Genomic DNA, 19,034 nt, shown 5'->3' with positions numbered 1-19,034 from the left:
TACCCCGGCCAGGGGTGACTAGTTGGATTTTTGATGCCACGGCCGCAGGGCACTATATAAAAGTGACCCCCGGCTGTGGCATTATCTGTCCAGCTAGTGGAGCCCGGTGCTGGTTTTAAAAATACGGGGGACCCCTACTCTTTTTGTCCCCCGTATTTTTGGGACCAGGACCAGGCGCAGAGCCCGATGCTGGTTGCTTAAATATGGGGGAACCCCTGTCATTTTTTTCCCCATATTTCTGCAACCAGGATCGGCTCAAAGAGCCCGAGGCTGGTTATGCTTAGGAGGGGGGACCCCACGCATTTTTTTTGGGGATTTTACATTGTTTAATTAAAAATAAAAATAAAAAAGAACCCCAGCACGGATCACACAGATCCGGCCGAGATTGATTGTAAAAAAAAACGGCAGTGTTTTGCTAATCACTGCCGTAAAATTAGGTAAAAAAAAACGAATGACATCGACATCGGAAGAAAAGAAAAACACGAATACGACAGCTTAGTAAATCCATCGTAATAAATTCAAAAAGTTGCAGTTTTACACTGTCGATGTCATTCGTGATTGAACTTTGACCTATTTTCGGAAATTACGAATGTTAGTAAATGTACCCCAGGGTCTCTGTGCTGCAATTTGCACAAGAGAGAGCGTGTAAAATACAGCATACTGGCCCTCATTCCGAGTTGTTCGCTCGCTAGCGGCTTTTCGCAGCAGTGCACACGCTAGGCCGCTGCCCTCTGGGAGTGTATCTTAGCTTAGCAGAATTGCGAACAGAAATTTCTTAGCAGTTTCTGAGTAGCACGAGACTTACTCCTACACTGCGATCAGTTCAGTCAGTTTCGTTCCTGGTTTGACGTCACAAACACACCCAGCGTTCGCCCAGACACTCCCCCGTTTCTCCAGCCACTCCCGCGTTTTTCCCAGAAACGGCAGCGTTTTTTCACACACACCCATAAAACGGCCAGTTTCCGCCCAGAAACACCCACTTCCTGTCAATCACACTCCGATCACCAGAACGAAGAAAAATCCTCGTAATGCCGTGAGTAAAATACCAAACTTTTGAGTAAAATAACTAAGCGCATGCGCTCTGCGAACCATGCGCATGCGCAGTAAGCGACTAATCGCAATATAGAGAAAATCGGCAACGAGCGAACAACTCGGAATGAGGGCCACTATGTTTTCAGCTGGAAGCTCGGCTGGGATCTTAGAGTACATTAGTCTGGGTTAGTGGGGGAAGAGATTTTCCTGCACACAGCAGGCTTCCTTTCAGTAATTACATTATCGCTCACTGGGCGGAATTCAATTGTTTGAAAAGTTGGTTAGGAAAAAACAGACTCCCAACTGACTTTTCAAACAATTGAATACCCCCCACTGTGTCCTGCGTGGCTTCGTCAGTCTCAGCTCGTCCCGTGTAAATGCAATGTCAGACAATTCAGGTGCTGTCATGGTGTAAGAACTTTTGCACACAGATTTTTGAATGCTTTCACAAGATATTTTTTAAGAATCTAACAGAAAAACTAATTACAGGTTCAGTGATAATTTACTGTACATGTTCAGCACACACAGCACTATGTCATCTAGTAATAAACAGCCAAACCAGGGGCAAATAACCAGAACTTTGTGGGCCCCATAGCAACATTTTGAAGGGGCCCCTGTTCCAATATTTCTAGAGAGATGCCTTTCTGCAGGGGTTAATGTTATGTCCCATAATAACTCCCTAGTTTATTTTATGAACCCTAGTAGTGCCCCAGTTCATGTTATATATCACATTGTAGGGCTGCCAGTACACATTATGTAACACCAGTACCCCTAATTCACATTATGACATACACTGTCCCTAGTTCATATTACGCCACATTAAAGTGCTTGCACTTCATATTGTTCCACATTACATTGCCTCCAATTCATATTATGTAACATTATTATGCCCTCCAGTTCATGTTATACCACATAACAATTAGCAGGCCCAGAGGCATAACTGGATATATTGCTGGCCCCAAGGCAAAAGTGTTTAAGGGCTACCCAATGGTGAAAAATGTATATAACACATGTAACTGTGACAGGGAAGGTGGCCCCTCTCAGCTCTGGGCCCCATAGCAGCTGCACTCCCTGCACCTATAGTAGCTACACCCTGTATATAAAACATGTAACTGTGACAGGGAAGGTGGCTCCTCTCAGCTCTGGGCCCCATAGCAGCTGCACTCCCTGCACCTATGGTAGCTACACCCTGTATATAACACATGTAACTGTGACAGGGAAGGTGGCCCCTCTCAGCTCTGGGCCCCATAGCAGCTGCACTCCCTGCACCTATGGTAGCTACACCCTGTATATAACACATGTAACTGTGACAGGGAAGGTGGCCCCTCTCAGCTCTGGGCCCCATAGCAGCTGCACTCCCTGCACCTATAGTAGCTACACCCTGTATATAACACATGTAACTGTGACAGGGAAGGTGGCTCCTCTCAGCTCTGGGCCCCATAGCAGCTGCACTCTCTGCACCTATGGTAGCTACACCCTTGTATATAACACCAGTAACTGTGACAGGGAAGGTGGCCCCTCTCAGCTCTGGGCCCCATAGCAGCTGCACTCCCTGCTACTATGGTAGCTACACACTGTATATAACACATGTAACTGTGACAGGGAAGGTGGCCCCTCTCAGCTCTGGGCCCCATAGCAGCTGCACTCCCTGCTACTATGGTAGCTACACACTGTATATAACACATGTAACTGTGACAGGGAAGGTGGCCCCTCTCAGCTCTGGGCCCCATAGCAGCTGCACTCCCTGCACCTATGGTAGCTACACCCTGTATATAACACATGTAACTGTGACAGGGAAGGTGGCCCCTCTCAGCTCTGGGCCCCATAGCAGCTGCACTCCCTGCACCTATGGTAGCTACCTTGAGCCAAACGGTGACCGAGGTGATTGGTTTCTCTGAAAGCTGCTGTCTTGTGTTGTCCCACCTCTTGCTTTGCCTATGTGCTGCTTATACAGTATAATCCGTGTTCCCCGTGACAAGAATTTTGCTAACATTTCTGACATGGCTCTGCAAGCCCGTTCCTGTACCTCTTGTCATCATACATTTTGTCTACAACGCAGATACTAAGTGCAGGGCAGGCAGATGCAAATGCAATTGCAAGACCTTTTGTCATCTTTGACCACGTGATCCGCTCGTTTACTCCCGTTCCCGTAGCTTCAGACTTTTTTTTTATGACCTCTTGCATAGTCAAAACAGAGAGATCCCAGTGCCAGAGCTTAGTAATTTACATGTGCCTCTCTTTTCTCATTTACAGCTGATTTGTTTATGGAGGTTTGGGCCGGAGCCCAGCTCAATTCGTCTCTGCACAGCTTTCCAAGCAATGTTGTCAAGTCATCGGGATACCTTCACGTGAGCCCCTGGTGCACAGCGCAGGCTGTGTCTGTAGCTCCCGTCCGCACAGTACTATGGCTGTATATTGCTATGCCTTGAACAGCTTGGTTATAATGAATAACAGCGGTGTGACGAAGACCAGCCAGAGACCAGTACTGCCCATGCCGGAGAGACGAAGCACATACTGTCCACTGTTGGTCCGGCCGACACTGCCGCTACACAGCCCCGGGCCATCTAGTCCTGGGATCAGTCCCAGGAGCAACACCTCCTTCATTTTCCCTGAGTCAGGAACGAGACCCACCTCTAGAAGTCGTAGTCCAAGTTGGAATGGCGGAGATGGGAATATGTCGAGAATGCCAAGGGTTGGCAGGTGTCCATCCCCGCTACGACTTCATGGCGGGAATGTGGGAGAGGCCGTGTCCGTCATCGATTCGCGTTCGGGGAACTTGCTTGGGTTTGGGCAGGGCCATGGCTCTGGATCTGGAACGGGGGTTGTTGATTCGGAAGAGAAGCGGCGAATCTCTCAGATACAGCGGGAGCTTCAGAACGTCCAGGTCAATCAGGTTGTGGGACTTTTTGAAGCTCACATTCAAGCACAAAGCAGCCCGGTCTCCCCTGGGCTCAGAAGCCCCCGTCTGGGCAGCAGGTCCCCCTCACCACTGCTTCGCAACAGGCGGGAGGAGACTGTGTTTTGCTTCAGCCATGATACGGGGCACAAATCATCATTGTCCAGCCAGGAAGGGACTTCGATTCCCTCATCTCCATCAGTACCTGCTAGAATCCAGACAGTGGTCAATGCTGCTGAGAAGGACGTTTGTAGAACTAGCAATGGAACAAATATGGAGCAAACATTCAACATTTCTACTCAGCTGGAAGCCACCTGCAAACTCAGCTCGCCTGGGATAGTTTCTCCGGGACCTATTCCGTCCGTCATAGTGACTGACCATGGGGGGGAGCGAGAAGATCAAGTGGACGACAGTAGCCCTAGCCTCGGCCCAACTACATTCCCTAGGAAATTATCATCTTCTTCTGCTTCCTCTACTGGTTTCTCGTCCTCGTGGGACGAGTCGGAGGACGATGTGTCCAGTGATCCCGAAAAATCCACAGAAAACACCACCCCGTTTCTTCAGACCATTGAGCAGAAGCCAAGGGTGGTAAGTGTGCATTAAGCTGAAATATGATGCTAAAATATCTATGGGGCAAATGTACTGAGTTTTGGAGTATGATATAGAGGAGAGAGATAAAGTACCAGCCAATCAGCTCCTGGCTGTCATTTTTCAAACACAGCCTGTAACATGGCAGTTAGGAAGCTGATTGACTGGAACTTTATCTCTTCGTAATATACATACTTCCTCCATGGAGGAGGCAGAGGCAGCACAACGTTATATATAGATATGGAAAGCTGTTACAATTGTTATTCACCATGCGGTTGAGAATAAATATATATGGCACGTAACATTGCATCTGTTCTGCCAAACGCCGGTTTTACGTTGCACAATTTGCTGATATGTTATTTACATTTTGATGATGCTGTGATAGGCGTGAATTTTTTTTTTTTTTTACCCACTGCGCGGCAGATAGTGGATTGTTTAATATTTTTGAATATTTACATCAGATACTTAAGTGCTACCGTATGTACACAGCGCAGGGAATTGTTTTATTGACTTGTTTCGGTTATTTTATTTTGGTGTTCGGAGATGATGGATCTAAAAAGTTGGGTATGTAAGCTTAAGCGGCCAGTACGTGGCAACTGGCCAAATATAACGTAGGTGGCAGTTCAGTTGGTAGCGATGCTGGTGATGTGCCGATGTGATGGCAGGCGCACCTTAGACGGCTTTGTACATTGGGCCTAATTCAGACCTGATCGCTCGCTAGGGTTTTTTTTGCAGTCCTGCGTTCGCATAGTCGCCGGTCTAAACTGAGCATGCGTATGCACCGCAATGCGCTGGCGCGTCGCACGGGTACAAAGCTGATCGCCGCTGAGCGATGGGTTTGTGCGAAGAATCCATTCGCACGGGTGTTTGCAAGGAGATTGACAGGACGAGGGTGTTTGTGGGTGTCAACTGACCATTTTCTGGGAGTGGTTGGTAAAACGCAGGCGTGTCTAAACGTTTGCAGGGAGGGTTCCCGACGTCAATTCCGGTCCTGGACAGGCTGACGTGATCGCAAGAATTGAGTAAGTCCTGGGCTACTCAGAGACTGCACAAAATCTGTTTGTACAGCTCTGCTACACGTGCGATCGCACACTCGCACAGCCAGAATACACTCCCCTATGGGCGGTGACTATGTGAACGCAGGACTGCAAAAAACCCTAGCGAGCGAACAGGTCTAACTTTGGCCCATTGTGCATTGTATCTCGCAACCCCATAGCAGGGCCGGTTCAAGGGCGCTCTGCGCCCCGGGCAGGAAGGGGCGTGGCCTAATACAGGGGGCGTGGCCAGTTACGCCCCCTGTACATTGCTAGCGCCGCTTGAATGCTGAGCGGTGCGCGATGACGTCATCGCGCACCGCACAGCAAAAGGTCCTCTCCACGAAGGGAAACTAGACGCTATGCGTCTAGTTTCCCTTCGTGGAGAGGACCTTTGCTGTGCGGTGCGCGATGACGTCATCGCGCACCGCTCAGCAAAGTTACTCTCCACGAAGGGAAACTAGACGCATAGCGTCTAGTTCCCTTCACAGGAGGGGGACGGCAGCGGGCAGCGGAGGCGGACGGGGGACACAGCGGGCAGCAGTGGCGGATCTTGCCACGGTGCGGTGCCCTCCGGATGGCGCCAGCGCCCTCCGGAAGGTGGCGCCCCGGGCAAAAGTCCTGCTTGCCCGTGGCAAGATCCGCTACTGCCCATAGGGATGTACAGAGCAATGCACAATGTAAGCCTACTGTATTTACAGGGATGGTGCACACTGCACATCCGACACATCTACCCTTATTAAACTGACCCATGTAACTATCCAATGTATTATGCAGAAGTTGTCATATTACTTTATAACTCACCTTTGAAGCTGCGGGACTGAATAATACTATGCTCACCCCCTGAATAGAGGTCTGCAGATCCTGGTACCATAGGTCCAGATCTGGGCTGGGGGGGTCATTCCGAGTTGATCGCTCGCTGACGTTTTTTCGCAGCTCTGCGATCAGGTGAAATATGGCATTTATGCGCATGCGTATACTCCGCAATGCGCATGCGCGGCGTGCGGCTAGCCCTTTGTGGTTGTGCTCAGGTTCTAGCGAAGTTTTTATTCGCACTGATGGGCACAAGAAGATTGACAGGAAGGGGACGTTTCTGGGTGTCAACTGACCGTTTTCAGGGAGTGTTTGCAAAAACGCAGGCATGTCTGAAAAAACGCAGGTGTGGCTGGGCGTTCGCTGGGCGGGTGTATGCCGTCAAATCCGGGCACAAATAGGCTGAAGTGATTGCAAGCGCTGAGTAGGTTCAGAGCTACTCTAAAACTGCACATGCGTTCACACTTCTGCTAAGCTAAAATACACTGACCAGTGGGCGGTGGCATAGCGTTTGCACGACTGCTAAAACTAGCTAGCGAGCGATTAACTCGGAATGACCCCCTGGGAGCACTGATTGCCATCCACTGTAGTTCCCAAGAGGGAGAAGGCAGAGATCACAGACTGATGCAGTGCACTGGTGGTGAGCAGGCTGATCCAGGCCCCTAGGTTCTGTATGCTTCTGTCTGGTTGCAGTGCTCTAATTTGGGGGTATTGACTGGTCCAGCCCCCTGGTTCTGTAAGGCCATGTCTGTTGCAGTGCTCTAATTTGGTTGTACAGCTAATTTGGGGGTACAGGTTGAGATCTGAGCTACCAATAGATACAATGCGCACACCTGTAACAGATCTGCCCGCACCAGACCTTAGGGGGCACGTAGGACCCATTCTGCACATGCCCAGCTGACCCACCATCGGAGATGTACGCAAACCATCGCAATCAGGCCCCTTATACCATAACGCAGCCTGTTTGACCATTCAGCTGCTGTGTCTATGGGTCTGTTTCACATTCGCGACTTGCGAAAATATGCTAATGACTCAGACGCCGTCTTGCGCACAGAGCCGCCCACTGCCAGCGCCTCACACCCGCTGCTTATGTACAGAAGCGGAAGTATCGGGAACATCGGTCTCACATCAGTTGCATCATCGAACGTCCAAGCAACCTTCTGCTGTCTCAGACAAAGCGCCTCTCCTAAGACGCCGAGGCCTCGCCAGCTGCGAACGAATTGGCAGTGGCTGACAAGGCAACGCCTAGAAGTCAGTCCCAACGCATTACCTCCCCCAAACGATCACTACCCGTCACTCACTTTCCGAATAACTCCCCGTTCTGCGTCCGCCATCGCTAATTAATCTCCGCGCACGCACGGCATGGCTGTGACACATGCGCAGTGGCAAAAAAATCGCTCCTGTGCATCTCACTGAGTCAGGCCCTGTGTAATTAGCTTTGTAGGCAACCAGACAAGCGGGATCTGCAATGACAAAGCTGAGAGTCTGCAAACATTATAAGCTTATAATAACTCACACCCAGAGCATTAAACTGGTCTGCAAGTCCCCTGGTGTATGTCACGGAGCCTCACGTGTCATTGGCTCCCCTCTGGTATGTACTGCTGACGCTACGTATGGTAGGTGTTCAGATTGGGATCTCCGGCATAAGTAGAGAACTCACGTGGAGCCAATTCCACGAAAAAATTACACTTTTTATTTTAAATGTGAAAATCACAAGTGTGCACAGTTTTATTGCCTTTTTTGTCATTAAATTCGAGCGTGTGTTTATATTCACCACAATTATGTTGCATGTGCTAAAACCTTGTTCCAATAAGGAAATGAAAAGCTGTTTATTGTTCCGTGTAATAATATAATTGAGAAAAAAACATTCACAGACACTTCTGAACTGCAGACTTTTTTTTTTATATCATATTGTTTTTTTATACATATATATGTTTTTCTTAAAGTGAGCAATTAAATTGTATTTCTTTATTAAGCTGACATCAAAATAGTCATTTATATGGATTATTTTATATTTTAGCACAAGCCTTACTAGCAAAAACCTCAAGGACGCTATAACTGATAGGGTGGTCTTCAGTATGCCGCCGGCCGGGATCCTGGTGACCAACATACCGGCGCCGGGATCCTGACCGCCGACATGCCGACACATATTCTCCCTCTTGGGGGTCCACGAGCCCCCTGGAGGGAGAATATATAGCATGGCGCGCATAGCGCGCCTCCGTGCCCGCAAGAGGCTCATTAACGCTCACCCAGCTGTCGGTATGCCGGCGTCGGTATGCTGGCCCACAGGGTCCCGGCCCACCGGCCACTCATACTACACCAAACTGATATGTATCCTATAGTTTGGCTTTACAGGTACATCTTCCCTGTGTGGTATGGAAGGTAGATAGTAACTAGGTCGACAGTGTGTAGGTCGACCACTGTTGGTCGACAGTAACTAGGTCGACAGGGTCTCTATGTCGACATGTTCTAGGTCGACAGTTCAAAAGGTCGACACACATTTTTTATGGTTTTTGGTGTCGCTTTCTCCGTACAGAGACCGCGAACCCCAATTAGCGCACCGTGTCCCCTCGCATGGCTCGCTTTGCTCGCCATGCTTCGAGCAAGGTGCCTCGCTCCACTACCGCTGCGCTCGGCACACGTTACTATTCCCAATCGTAGTCCGCGTAGGTCGTTAAGTATGAAAAAGTAAAAAAAAAGAAAAAAATTGTGGAAAACTCATGTCGACCTTTTGACCTAAAGACCTGATCGACCTAGAAACCCTGTTGACCTAGTTACTGTCGACCTAGAGAACGGATCCCCATCTTCCATACAGGCAAAGGGTTAGGCTGGGTACACACTAATAGATGAACGGGTGATATATCTGTAGTGCGTCGGTGGTGTGTACACCTGATATGTCGGTGAGCGGCGCCTGCAGTACAGCTGATGGCTATATATCTTGCAGATTTTGCGTCTTGCCTGGCAACCCGATGACCGCCTGTACGCTGGCTGCAGGTACTGACATCACAGCTGGGTGGGCACAATCAAATGCTCAACCAATCAGGACAGACACATTGACCGATGGGAGTAGTTTACTTTTTGACCATGTTTTAATGGCTGTGTGAAAATATCGGTCATCCTAAGTAGCCGGGGCATTACTCCGAAGGCCGATGTTCCCTCGTCTCTGCCCGTCACTAGCAGTATCTCTGCAGTACACAGCAATGAGGTTCCCTCGTCTCTGCCCGTCACTAGCAGTATCTCTGCAGTACACAGCAATGAGGTTCCCTCGTCTCTGCCCGTCACTAGCAGTATCTCTGCAGTACACAGCAATGAGGTTCCCTCGTCTCTGCCCGTCACTAGCGGTATCTCTGCAGTACACAGCAATGAGGTTCCCTCGTCTCTGCCCGTCACTAGCAGTATCTCTGCAGTACACAGCAATGAGGTTCCCTCGTCTCTGCCCGTCACTAGCGGTATCTCTGCAGTACACAGCAATGAGGTTCCCTCGTCTCTGCCCGTCACTAGCAGTATCTCTGCAGTACACAGCAATGAGGTTCCCTCGTCTCTGCCCGTCACTAGCAGTATCTCTGCAGTACACAGCAATGAGGTTCCCTCGTCTCTGCCCGTCACTAGCGGTATCTCTGCAGTACACAGCAATGAGGTTCCCTCGTCTCTGCCCGTCACTAGCAGTATCTCTGCAGTACACAGCAATGAGGTTCCCTCGTCTCTGCCCGTCACTAGCGGTATCTCTGCAGTACACAGCAATGAGGTTCCCTCGTCTCTGCCCGTCACTAGCGGTATCTCTGCAGTACACAGCAATGAGGTTCCCTCATCTCTGCCCGTCACTAGCGGTATCTCTGCAGTACACAGCAATGAGGTTCCCTCGTCTCTGCCGGTCACTAGCGGTATCTCTACAGTACACAGCAATGAGATTCCCTCGTCTCTGCCCGTCACTAGCGGTATCTCTGCAGTACACAGCAATGAGGTTCCCTCATCTCTGCCCGTCACTAGCGGTATCTCTGCAGTACACAGCAATGAGGTTCCCTCGTCTCTGCCGGTCACTAGCGGTATCTCTACAGTACACAGCAATGAGATTCCCTCGTCTCTGCCCGTCACTAGTAGTATCTCTGCAGTACACAGCAATGAGGTTCCCTCGTCTCTGCCTGTCACTAGCAGTATCTCTGCAGTACACAGCAATGAGGTTCCCTCATCTCTGCCCGTCACTAGCAGTATCTCTGCAGTACACAGCAATGAGGTTCCCTCGTCTCTGCCCGTCACTAGTAGTATCTCTGCAGTACACAGCAATGAGGTTCCCTCGTCTCTGCCTGTCACTAGTAGTATCTCTACAGTACACAGCAATGAGATTCCCTCGTCTCTGCCCGTCACTAGTAGTATCTCTGCAGTACACAGCAATGAGGTTCCCTCGTCTCTGCCTGTCACTAGCAGTATCTCTGCAGTACACAGCAATGAGGTTCCCTCATCTCTGCCCGTCACTAGCAGTATCTCTGCAGTACACAGCAATGAGGTTCCCTCGTCTCTGCCGGTCACTAGCGGTATCTCTACAGTACACAGCAATGAGATTCCCTCGTCTCTGCCCGTCACTAGTAGTATCTCTGCAGTACACAGCAATGAGGTTCCCTCGTCTCTGCCCGTCACTAGCAGTATCTCTGCAGTACACAGCAATGAGGTTCCCTCGTCTCTGCCCGTCACTAGCAGTATCTCTGCAGTACGCAGCAATGAGGTTCCCTCGTCTCTGCCCGTCACTAGCAGTATCTCTGCAGTACACAGCAATGAGGTTCCCTCGTCTCTGCCCGTCACTAGCAGTATCTCTGCAGTACACAGCAATGAGGTTCCCTCGTCTCTGCCCGTCACCAGGGCCGTCTTAACAGCAGTATAGGCCCCTGGGCACAGCAATGCACTGGGCCCCCTATCCATCCTCCAGAGGTAGGGATTTGGGGTGCTATCAGCGGGCGATGGGGCTGTTTATCTTCCGCTCACATGTAGGACCCGGAGCAGTAATTTCTGCTAATTACTTTTTTACTGCACAGATGGGGCTAAACTGTAGAAGGGGACATTGGGCTGATTGAAGCCCTGGTACATGACTTCCAGGGTGGTAGGGGGTGTTTAATACGTAGGGGAGGGTGTATAGTGGAGTGGGCTTAATATTCATAATTTTCCAGTGGGAGGGCAGCTTGCTTGACTGCAGATATCTCAAGTTCCTGAAAATAGATGTCTTAGCTTTGAATTGGATAAAAAACTAGAGAGTCCCACCTTTCTGGAGGTACTGTGGACTTAGGTATCAGAGCTCAGGAGCCAGAGCAATTCACCAACGAATGTATAAAACTGCATATTAGGCTTGTGGAGCTGGAGCAGGGACCAGCTGCTTGAAGGCTGATATCTCTGGTTCTGGGCATAACAGAGACAAGCTGCCAGTGTCCACCAAAAGGGGAGAGTCTCAGCTTTTGTTGTATACCATCAGAAAAATTCTAAGTCAGACAGAACCTGAGATATCTGGCTGGAAACAGCAATTAACAGGCTTGGATGGGGACCACTGCTTTCAAGTCGAATATCTCCAGTTCCCCTGGGCCGATTTTCAAAATTCTGGTACCCCTGGAAAGAGGGGACCCTCAGCTATCAAAAAAGGGCCCTTATACTCCTGGGGCCCCTGGGCAAGAGCCCATTGAGCCCATACGAAAAGACGGCCCTGCCCGTCACTAGCAGTATCTCTGCAGTACACAGCAATGAGGTTCCCTCGTCTCTGCCCGTCACTAGCAATCTCTCTGCGGTACACAGCAATGAGGTTCCCTCGTCTCTGTCCATCACTAGCAGTATCTCTGCAGTACGCAGCAATAAGGTTCCCTCGTCTCTGCCCGTCACTAGCAATATCTCTGCAGTACGCAGCAATGAGGTTCTCTCGTCTCTGCCCATCACTAGCAGTATCTCTGCAGTACACAGCAATGAGGTTCCCTCGTCTCTGCCCGTCACTAGTAGTATCTCTGCAGTACGCAGCAATGAGGTTCCCTCGTCTCTGCCCGTCACTAGCAATATCTCTGTAGTATGCAGCAATGAGGTTCCCTCGTCTCTGCCCGACACTAGCAATCTCTCTGCAGTACACAGCAATGAGGTTCCCTCGTCTCTGCCCGTCACAAGCAGTATATCTGCAGTACACAGCAATGAGGTTCCCTCGTCTCTGCCCGTCACTAGCAGTATCTCTGCAGTACACAGCAATGAGGATCCCACGTCTCTGCCGGTCACTAGCAGTATCTCTGCAGTACACAGCAATGAGGTTCCCTCGTCTCTGCCCGTCACTAGCAGTATCTCTGCAGTACACAGCAATGAGGTTCCCTCGTCTCTGCCCGTCACTAGCGGTATCTCTGCAGTACACAGCAATGAGGTTCCCTCGTCTCTGCCTGTCACTAGCGGTATCTCTGCAGTACACAGCAATGAGGTTCCCTCGTCTCTGCCCGTCACTAGCGGTATCTCTGCAGTACACAGCAATGAGGTTCCCTCGTCTCTGCCCGTCACTAGTAGTATCTCTGCAGTACACAGCAATGAGATTCCCTCGTCTCTGCCCGTCACTAGTAGTATCTCTGCAGTACACAGCAATGAGGTTCCCTCGTCTCTACCCGTCACTAGCAGTATCTCTGCAGTACACAGCAATGAGGTTCCCTCGTCTCTGCCCGTCACTAGCAGTATCTCTGCAGTACGCAGCAATGAGGTTCCCTCATCTCTGCCCGTCACTAGCAGTATCTCTGCAGTACACAGCAATGAGGTTCCCTCGTCTCTGCCCGTCACTAGCAGTATCTCTGCAGTACACAGCAATGAGGTTCCCTCGTCTCTGCCCGTCACTAGCAGTATCTCTGCAGTACACAGCAATGAGGTTCCCTCATCTCTGCCCGTCACTAGCAATATCTCTGCAGTACGCAGCAATGAGGTTCTCTCGTCTCTGCCCGTCACTAGCAGTATCTCTGCAGTACGCAGCAATGAGGTTTCCTCGTCTCTGCCCGTCACTAGCAATATCTCTGTAGTATGCAGCAATGAGGTTCCCTCGTCTCTGCCCGACACTAGCAATCTCTCTGCAGTACACAGCAATGAGGTTCCCTCGTCTCTGCCCGTCACAAGCAGTATCTCTGCAGTACACAGCAATGAGGTTCCCTCGTCTCTGCCCGTCACTAGCAGTATCTCTGCGGTATGCAGCAATGAGGTTACGTCGTCTCTGCCCGTCACTAGCAGTATCTCTGCAGTACACAGCAATGAGGTTCCCTCGTCTCTGCCCGTCACTAGCAGTATCTCTGCGGTATGCAGCAATGAGGTTCCCATGTCTCTGCCCGTCACTAGCAGTATCTCTGCAGTACGCAGCAATGAGGTTCCCTCGTCTCTGCCCGTCACTAGCGGTATCTCTGCAGTACACAGCAATGAGGATCCCACGTCTCTGCCGGTCACTAGCAGTATCTCTGCAGTACACAGCAATGAGGTTCCCTCGTCTCTGCCCGTCACTAGCAGTATCTCTGCAGTACACAGCTATGAGGTTCCCTCGCCTGCAGCGCATTTTTAAACAACAGACTTCGCATGTTACGAGCCGAGTTTTGACCTCGGAGGTGAAACTGTAAGTAAAAATAGAAAATTCTATTTCTGCCCAAACGTATATAAATCTTTCTATATGAAATCGGTGCAAAAGGTTTTTAAAGTCTTGCCAAACAAAATAAACGTCGACACAAATTGGACTCTGGCCTAGAAATGTCACTGCAGCCGGAGTGCCCTGTCTGTCACAGGAAGTGTAGTCACAGTATTTTAAAGGGAAGCGTCTCTTATTTTAGATACCTGTGTTATGCTACATTTTGCGGTACGAGTCCTCCGTCCGTGAGGATCCAGGAAAACTTTATTCACAAAATATACAATTTTCCAGGATTTCATGTTGGTTTTGCGAGCTGGGAGGAGATTCATTTAGCGGCTAGGTTCTGTTGGAACTTTGCGTTCCAATACAAGGTATGTTAGGAAATCTGCTTACAATCAAAGCTCTCCTTCCGTAATGACCCAGAATGTGGCCGCGGAACTTGCGATTCATTGAATCTACCCCATAGAGGCAGATTCTATCATATGTAGGCATTACTATATGGCTTAGCGTGTTAAGTGCATTCTCAGGGTAAGTTGCTGGCTCTCCACCGATAGTAATTGAATACCTCTGGCACTCAACCCAGAGTCTAAAGCTATTTGCAGGCAGTAATTGATTATCTCTGGACACTTAACCCAGGAGCCAAAGCAGCACAGTAACTCCTGGGGTTAATTGAATCTGCCCTGAATATAGGGCCTAATTCAGACCTGATCGTAGCTGTGCTAAATTTAGCACATCTACTATCAGCTTCCCTGACATGCGGGGGGACGCCCAGCACAGGGCTAATCCGCCCCGCATGTCAGGCCCTACCCCGCCGCACAAGTACAAAATCTTTGCACAGCGGCGATGCTTTTGTACTTGAAGAGTAGCTTCCTACCAGCGCAGCTCCTGGGAGCTGCCAGGGAGCTACTCGTCGCTGTCCGGGTCGCAGCGGCTGCGTTTGACATCACGCTGCCGCCGCGGCCCGCCCCCCTGCACGGTCCGGGAATGCCAAACGCCGCCGGCCCGCCCCCTCCTGCCCAGCGACCGCCTCTGCCTGTCCGGCTGTCTGGCATGCGCCGGCGCACTGCGGCGCTGTGCGATCAGGTCTGAATTAGGCCCATTATTGGTTGCTATGTGAGACACACTTTTACTTGTTCAATTAGAGTGCAATGGGAACAAGTGTTATTTAAATAAATTATTATTAATAATATTTCTATTATTATTAGAATATTATTCATTGAAAGTTCAAGATGCTCAAACTCCTTAGGGACCCAGTAGGAGAACAAATGTAATGCTTGCAGAGATTTTAATTGTCAGCTTGACCGCCAGCGCATTAAGGCTTCAGCAGGGCAGGAGAGCGGAGGGGTCCCTTTAAATTTATACTGAAGTGTGATGTGTCCGTCGCTGTTCTGCAATCCAGTTTAATATCTCTTGGACAGAAAATGCAGCTCACATATCATAGATTGTGTACCAAATTGGTATTTCCTTTCAAGGAGATCTTTGTTGAGGTGCTCGGCGTCCTAGAAGGCTCCCGTGTTCTTACTCCTTCCCTAAGGGCTGCGTGCGGTGCAGCCTTCAGTCAGGTTATCACGCTCTGTGTACTGGTCACAATACTGGAAAGAGTAAAGGCCCATACACATTAGACGATGTCGCTCTGTGAGCGACATCGTCTAATGTTTCCCCCTCCCGGGCCGGCCGGCGGCCGACTATGCACACTGAGCGATATGACTGCTCATATCGCTCAGTGACGTCACGCCCCCGCCAGCCCTGCATGAAGGTTGTGGACGACAGTCCACATCCTTCATGCACGCCCTACCGACGGCGACGATCGTTGCCGACCCGCGGGGCCGCGCATCGTTCGTCGCTGGCGGCATACACACTTAACGATAAAATGAGCGACGTCGCTCATTTAATCGCTAAGTGTGTACGGACCTTAAGAGCGGCGGCTCCCCAGCTTTCCAGATTTTGCATGGGCAACTAATTTATTTATTTATTTTAATTCAAAGTACCAAATATACTTTTAGTATCACGTTCCTGCTCTGTAAATCGCATCCCAGCATATTTAATGATTGCATTTTTTTGTTATCATGAGTGGGTTACAGAGAGGTGTTTGGGAAGAAACACAATTTCCGGAAAGAAACTCGTTTGAACATTACTAGGCTGATTCTGATCTCGCAGCAGCCCATAGCCAGATTAAAGGGGGGGATGCAGGGCATACTGTACCCCGGGCCCCCCTTTGTCAGGGGGCCCCCTGGCCATAGCACACTGACATCACTAGCTTTCCCTCTTAGGCAGCAGCAGAACCAGCAGCCAGAATGAGAGCTGGACAGTGGGGGTGATTCCGAGTTGTTCGCTTGCTAACTGCTTTTAGCAGCATTGCACACGCTAGGCCGCCGCCCTCTGGGAGTGTATCTTAGCTTAGCAGAATAGCGAACGAAAGATTCACAGAATTGCGAATAGAAAATTCTTAGCAGTTTCTGAGTAGCTCCAGACCTACTCATAGATTTCAATCAGCTCAAGCCGTTTCGTTCCTGGTTTGACGTCACAAACACGCCCTGCGTTCGGCCAGCCACTCCCCCGTTTCTGCAGACACTCCCGCGTTTTTTCCTGGCACGCCTGCGTTTTTCCGCACACTCACAGAAAACGGTCAGTTTCCACCCAGAAACACCCACTTCCTGTCAATTACACTCCGATCACTTCAACAATGAAAAATCTTTGGCCCTCATTCCGAGTTGATCGGTCGCAAGGCGAATTTAGCAGAGTTACACACGCTAAGCCGCCGCCTACTGGGAGTGAATCTTAGCTTCTTAAAATTGCGGCCGATGTATTCGCAATATTGCGATTACTAACTACTTAGCAGTTTCAGAGTAGCTTCAGACTTACTCTGCCTGTGCGATCAGTTCAGTGCTTGTCGTTCCTGGTTGACGTCACAAACACACCCAGCGTTCGCCCAGACACTCCCACCGTTTCTCCGGCCACTCCTGCGTTTTTTCCGGAAACGGTAGCGTTTTCAGCCACACGCCCCTGAAACGCCGTGTTTCCGCCCAGTAACACCCATTTCCTGTCAATCACATTACGATCGCCGGAGCGAGGAAAAAGCCGTGAGTAAAATTACTTTCTACATAGCAAAGTTACTTGGCGCAGTCGCAGTGCGAACATTGCGCATGCGTACTAAGCGGATTTTCATTGCGATGCGATGAAAAATACCGAGCGAACAACTCGGAATGAGGGCCTTTGTTCGGACGTGAGTAAATCTACTAAGTTTTGTGCTAAAATACTAACCGCATGCGCACTGCGAACCATGCGCATGCGCATTTTTGCCTTAATCGCTCCGTTGCGAAAATCGTCAACGAGCGAACAACACGGAATGACCCCTAGTGTGCAGTGCAGGCAGAGACACAGGAGTATCATGTTTCATGAGCTACTGACAGAGCTTTCTGACCAGAGGAGAGATAAGAGCTGTAAATGACACATGGATCTTAGCTTCTACAATTTATTATACATCCCCCACCTTCCATATGGGCCCCCTGGTCTTAAGTGCCCCGAGGACCCCCAAGGCTTAATCCGGCCCTGAAGAAGCCCAGAATGGAGAATCAGCTGGGGACTTCGTTGGGCCACGCGTCCACCTAATTAGGCTCCACCCCCATAATGGAAACTCGTCAGGGGAGGGTCGGGGCTAAAATCACATACATTTGCATAATTTTAGCCCCACCCCCTCCACTTTGACACACGATTTCCGGCATTATCTAACTATCCTGCCCACTTCCCTAGAAAGCGGGTGGGATGTGGAAGGAGTCCCCACTCTTCTGGAGGCGCGGGGGACTACCTGACAAATCGGGAGTTTCCCGCAACTTTCGGGATAGTAGGTAAGTATGATGCAGCCCACAAGTGCTGGGCAGGTTTATACTACACTGCAATATAGATCTGATCTAGGACACGCCCACATGTAAATCATAGAAGGCTGTATGGAGGGTTGGGGGGGGGGGGTTCTGTGATTGCATCATCATGTCCATGTACCCTAGATTATGATTGGCTGGTACTTTATCTCTGTCCACTTTATTTCCATCTGAGGCTTAGTAAATAGACCCCAGAGTTACTTGCTCTAACTTTGCTTTGCGCACAACTTAGAATCAGCCTCTATAATGTTTTTCAAAACAGCAGCAGACAGGGGGGGTCATTCTGACCCGTTCGCTCGCTGCTTTTTTGTCGCAGCCGAGCGAACGGGTCCCTACTGCGCATGCCAGATGGCCGAAGGCCGTAGCAGGGCTGCGATCGCCTCTGCCTGATTGACAGGCGATTGCTGGGCAGGAGGGGGCGATCATGGGAGCGATCCGGACAACGCAGGTGTGGCCTTACCGAACGGGGGGCGGGCCGCAGCGGCTGCGTGACGTCACATGCAGCCGCTGCGGGCCGGGGAGCGATGAGAAGCTCCCGGCCAGCACGCTAAAGCTGCGCTGGTTGGGAGCTACTCTTGAAGTGCAAAGGCATCGCCGCTGTGAAAGGTGGGGGGGAGGGGTGGCGGCACTGACATGCGGGGTGGACTAGCCCTGTTCTGGGCGTTCCCCCACATGTCAGTGTGAATGATCGTTGCTGTGCTAAATTTAGGTGGGAAGAGGGATAGATGAGGATTTAGGGGGAAGGTGAACGGGAGGGAAGAAAAGTCAAGGAAAGCAGATTATATTTTTCTAGCTAAATAAACTCGTTACAGGTTCACTTTTTCTACAGCTCTTTTTTTTCTAGGAAATCCCTGTAACGTAGCATTTTGTATGCAGATACAGCCGCGGTCAGCTTTAATTATTTGTAGAATGCAATTACTTGTATTATTATTGTTATATATTGGATGTGATGGCGGTTGGGGCTCCACATGTTTGCGGTGATGAGGACAAGAGCTGAAAATAAAAATGGCAAAATCAACGTGAAGAAGACGATTTGGAAGTTGCACCTGGCAGGCTGAGTCAGTATTGCGCAGTTATGCACGCCGACCTAATCCCCTGTTTGCAGCTCTCGTATCTTTTATGTAATTGTATTAAACCTTTGCGTCCGCTAGTAGATATGTTTCCGGCTTGCAACATCTAACAAAAAGGGAGAGCAGGTTAATTAG

General features: G+C 50.0%; 1 protein-coding gene across 1 annotated transcript in view; it reads left to right on the top strand.

The window, feature by feature from the left end:
* Nucleotides 1-19,034, top strand: part of ITPKB (inositol-trisphosphate 3-kinase B) — a 163,016-nt gene that overhangs the window by 13,429 nt on the left and 130,553 nt on the right. Inside the window, exon 2 of the mRNA XM_063918946.1 lies at nt 3,286-4,516. Coding sequence (XP_063775016.1) covers nt 3,437-4,516 — 1,080 coding nt within the window. The 5' untranslated portion in view covers nt 3,286-3,436. The remainder of the gene's footprint in view (nt 1-3,285; nt 4,517-19,034) is intronic.

This window comes from Pseudophryne corroboree, chromosome 4 (genome assembly GCF_028390025.1).
Source record: "Pseudophryne corroboree isolate aPseCor3 chromosome 4, aPseCor3.hap2, whole genome shotgun sequence".
NCBI lineage: Eukaryota > Metazoa > Chordata > Amphibia > Anura > Myobatrachidae > Pseudophryne > Pseudophryne corroboree.
This window is presented reverse-complemented; position numbering and strand designations above follow the sequence as displayed.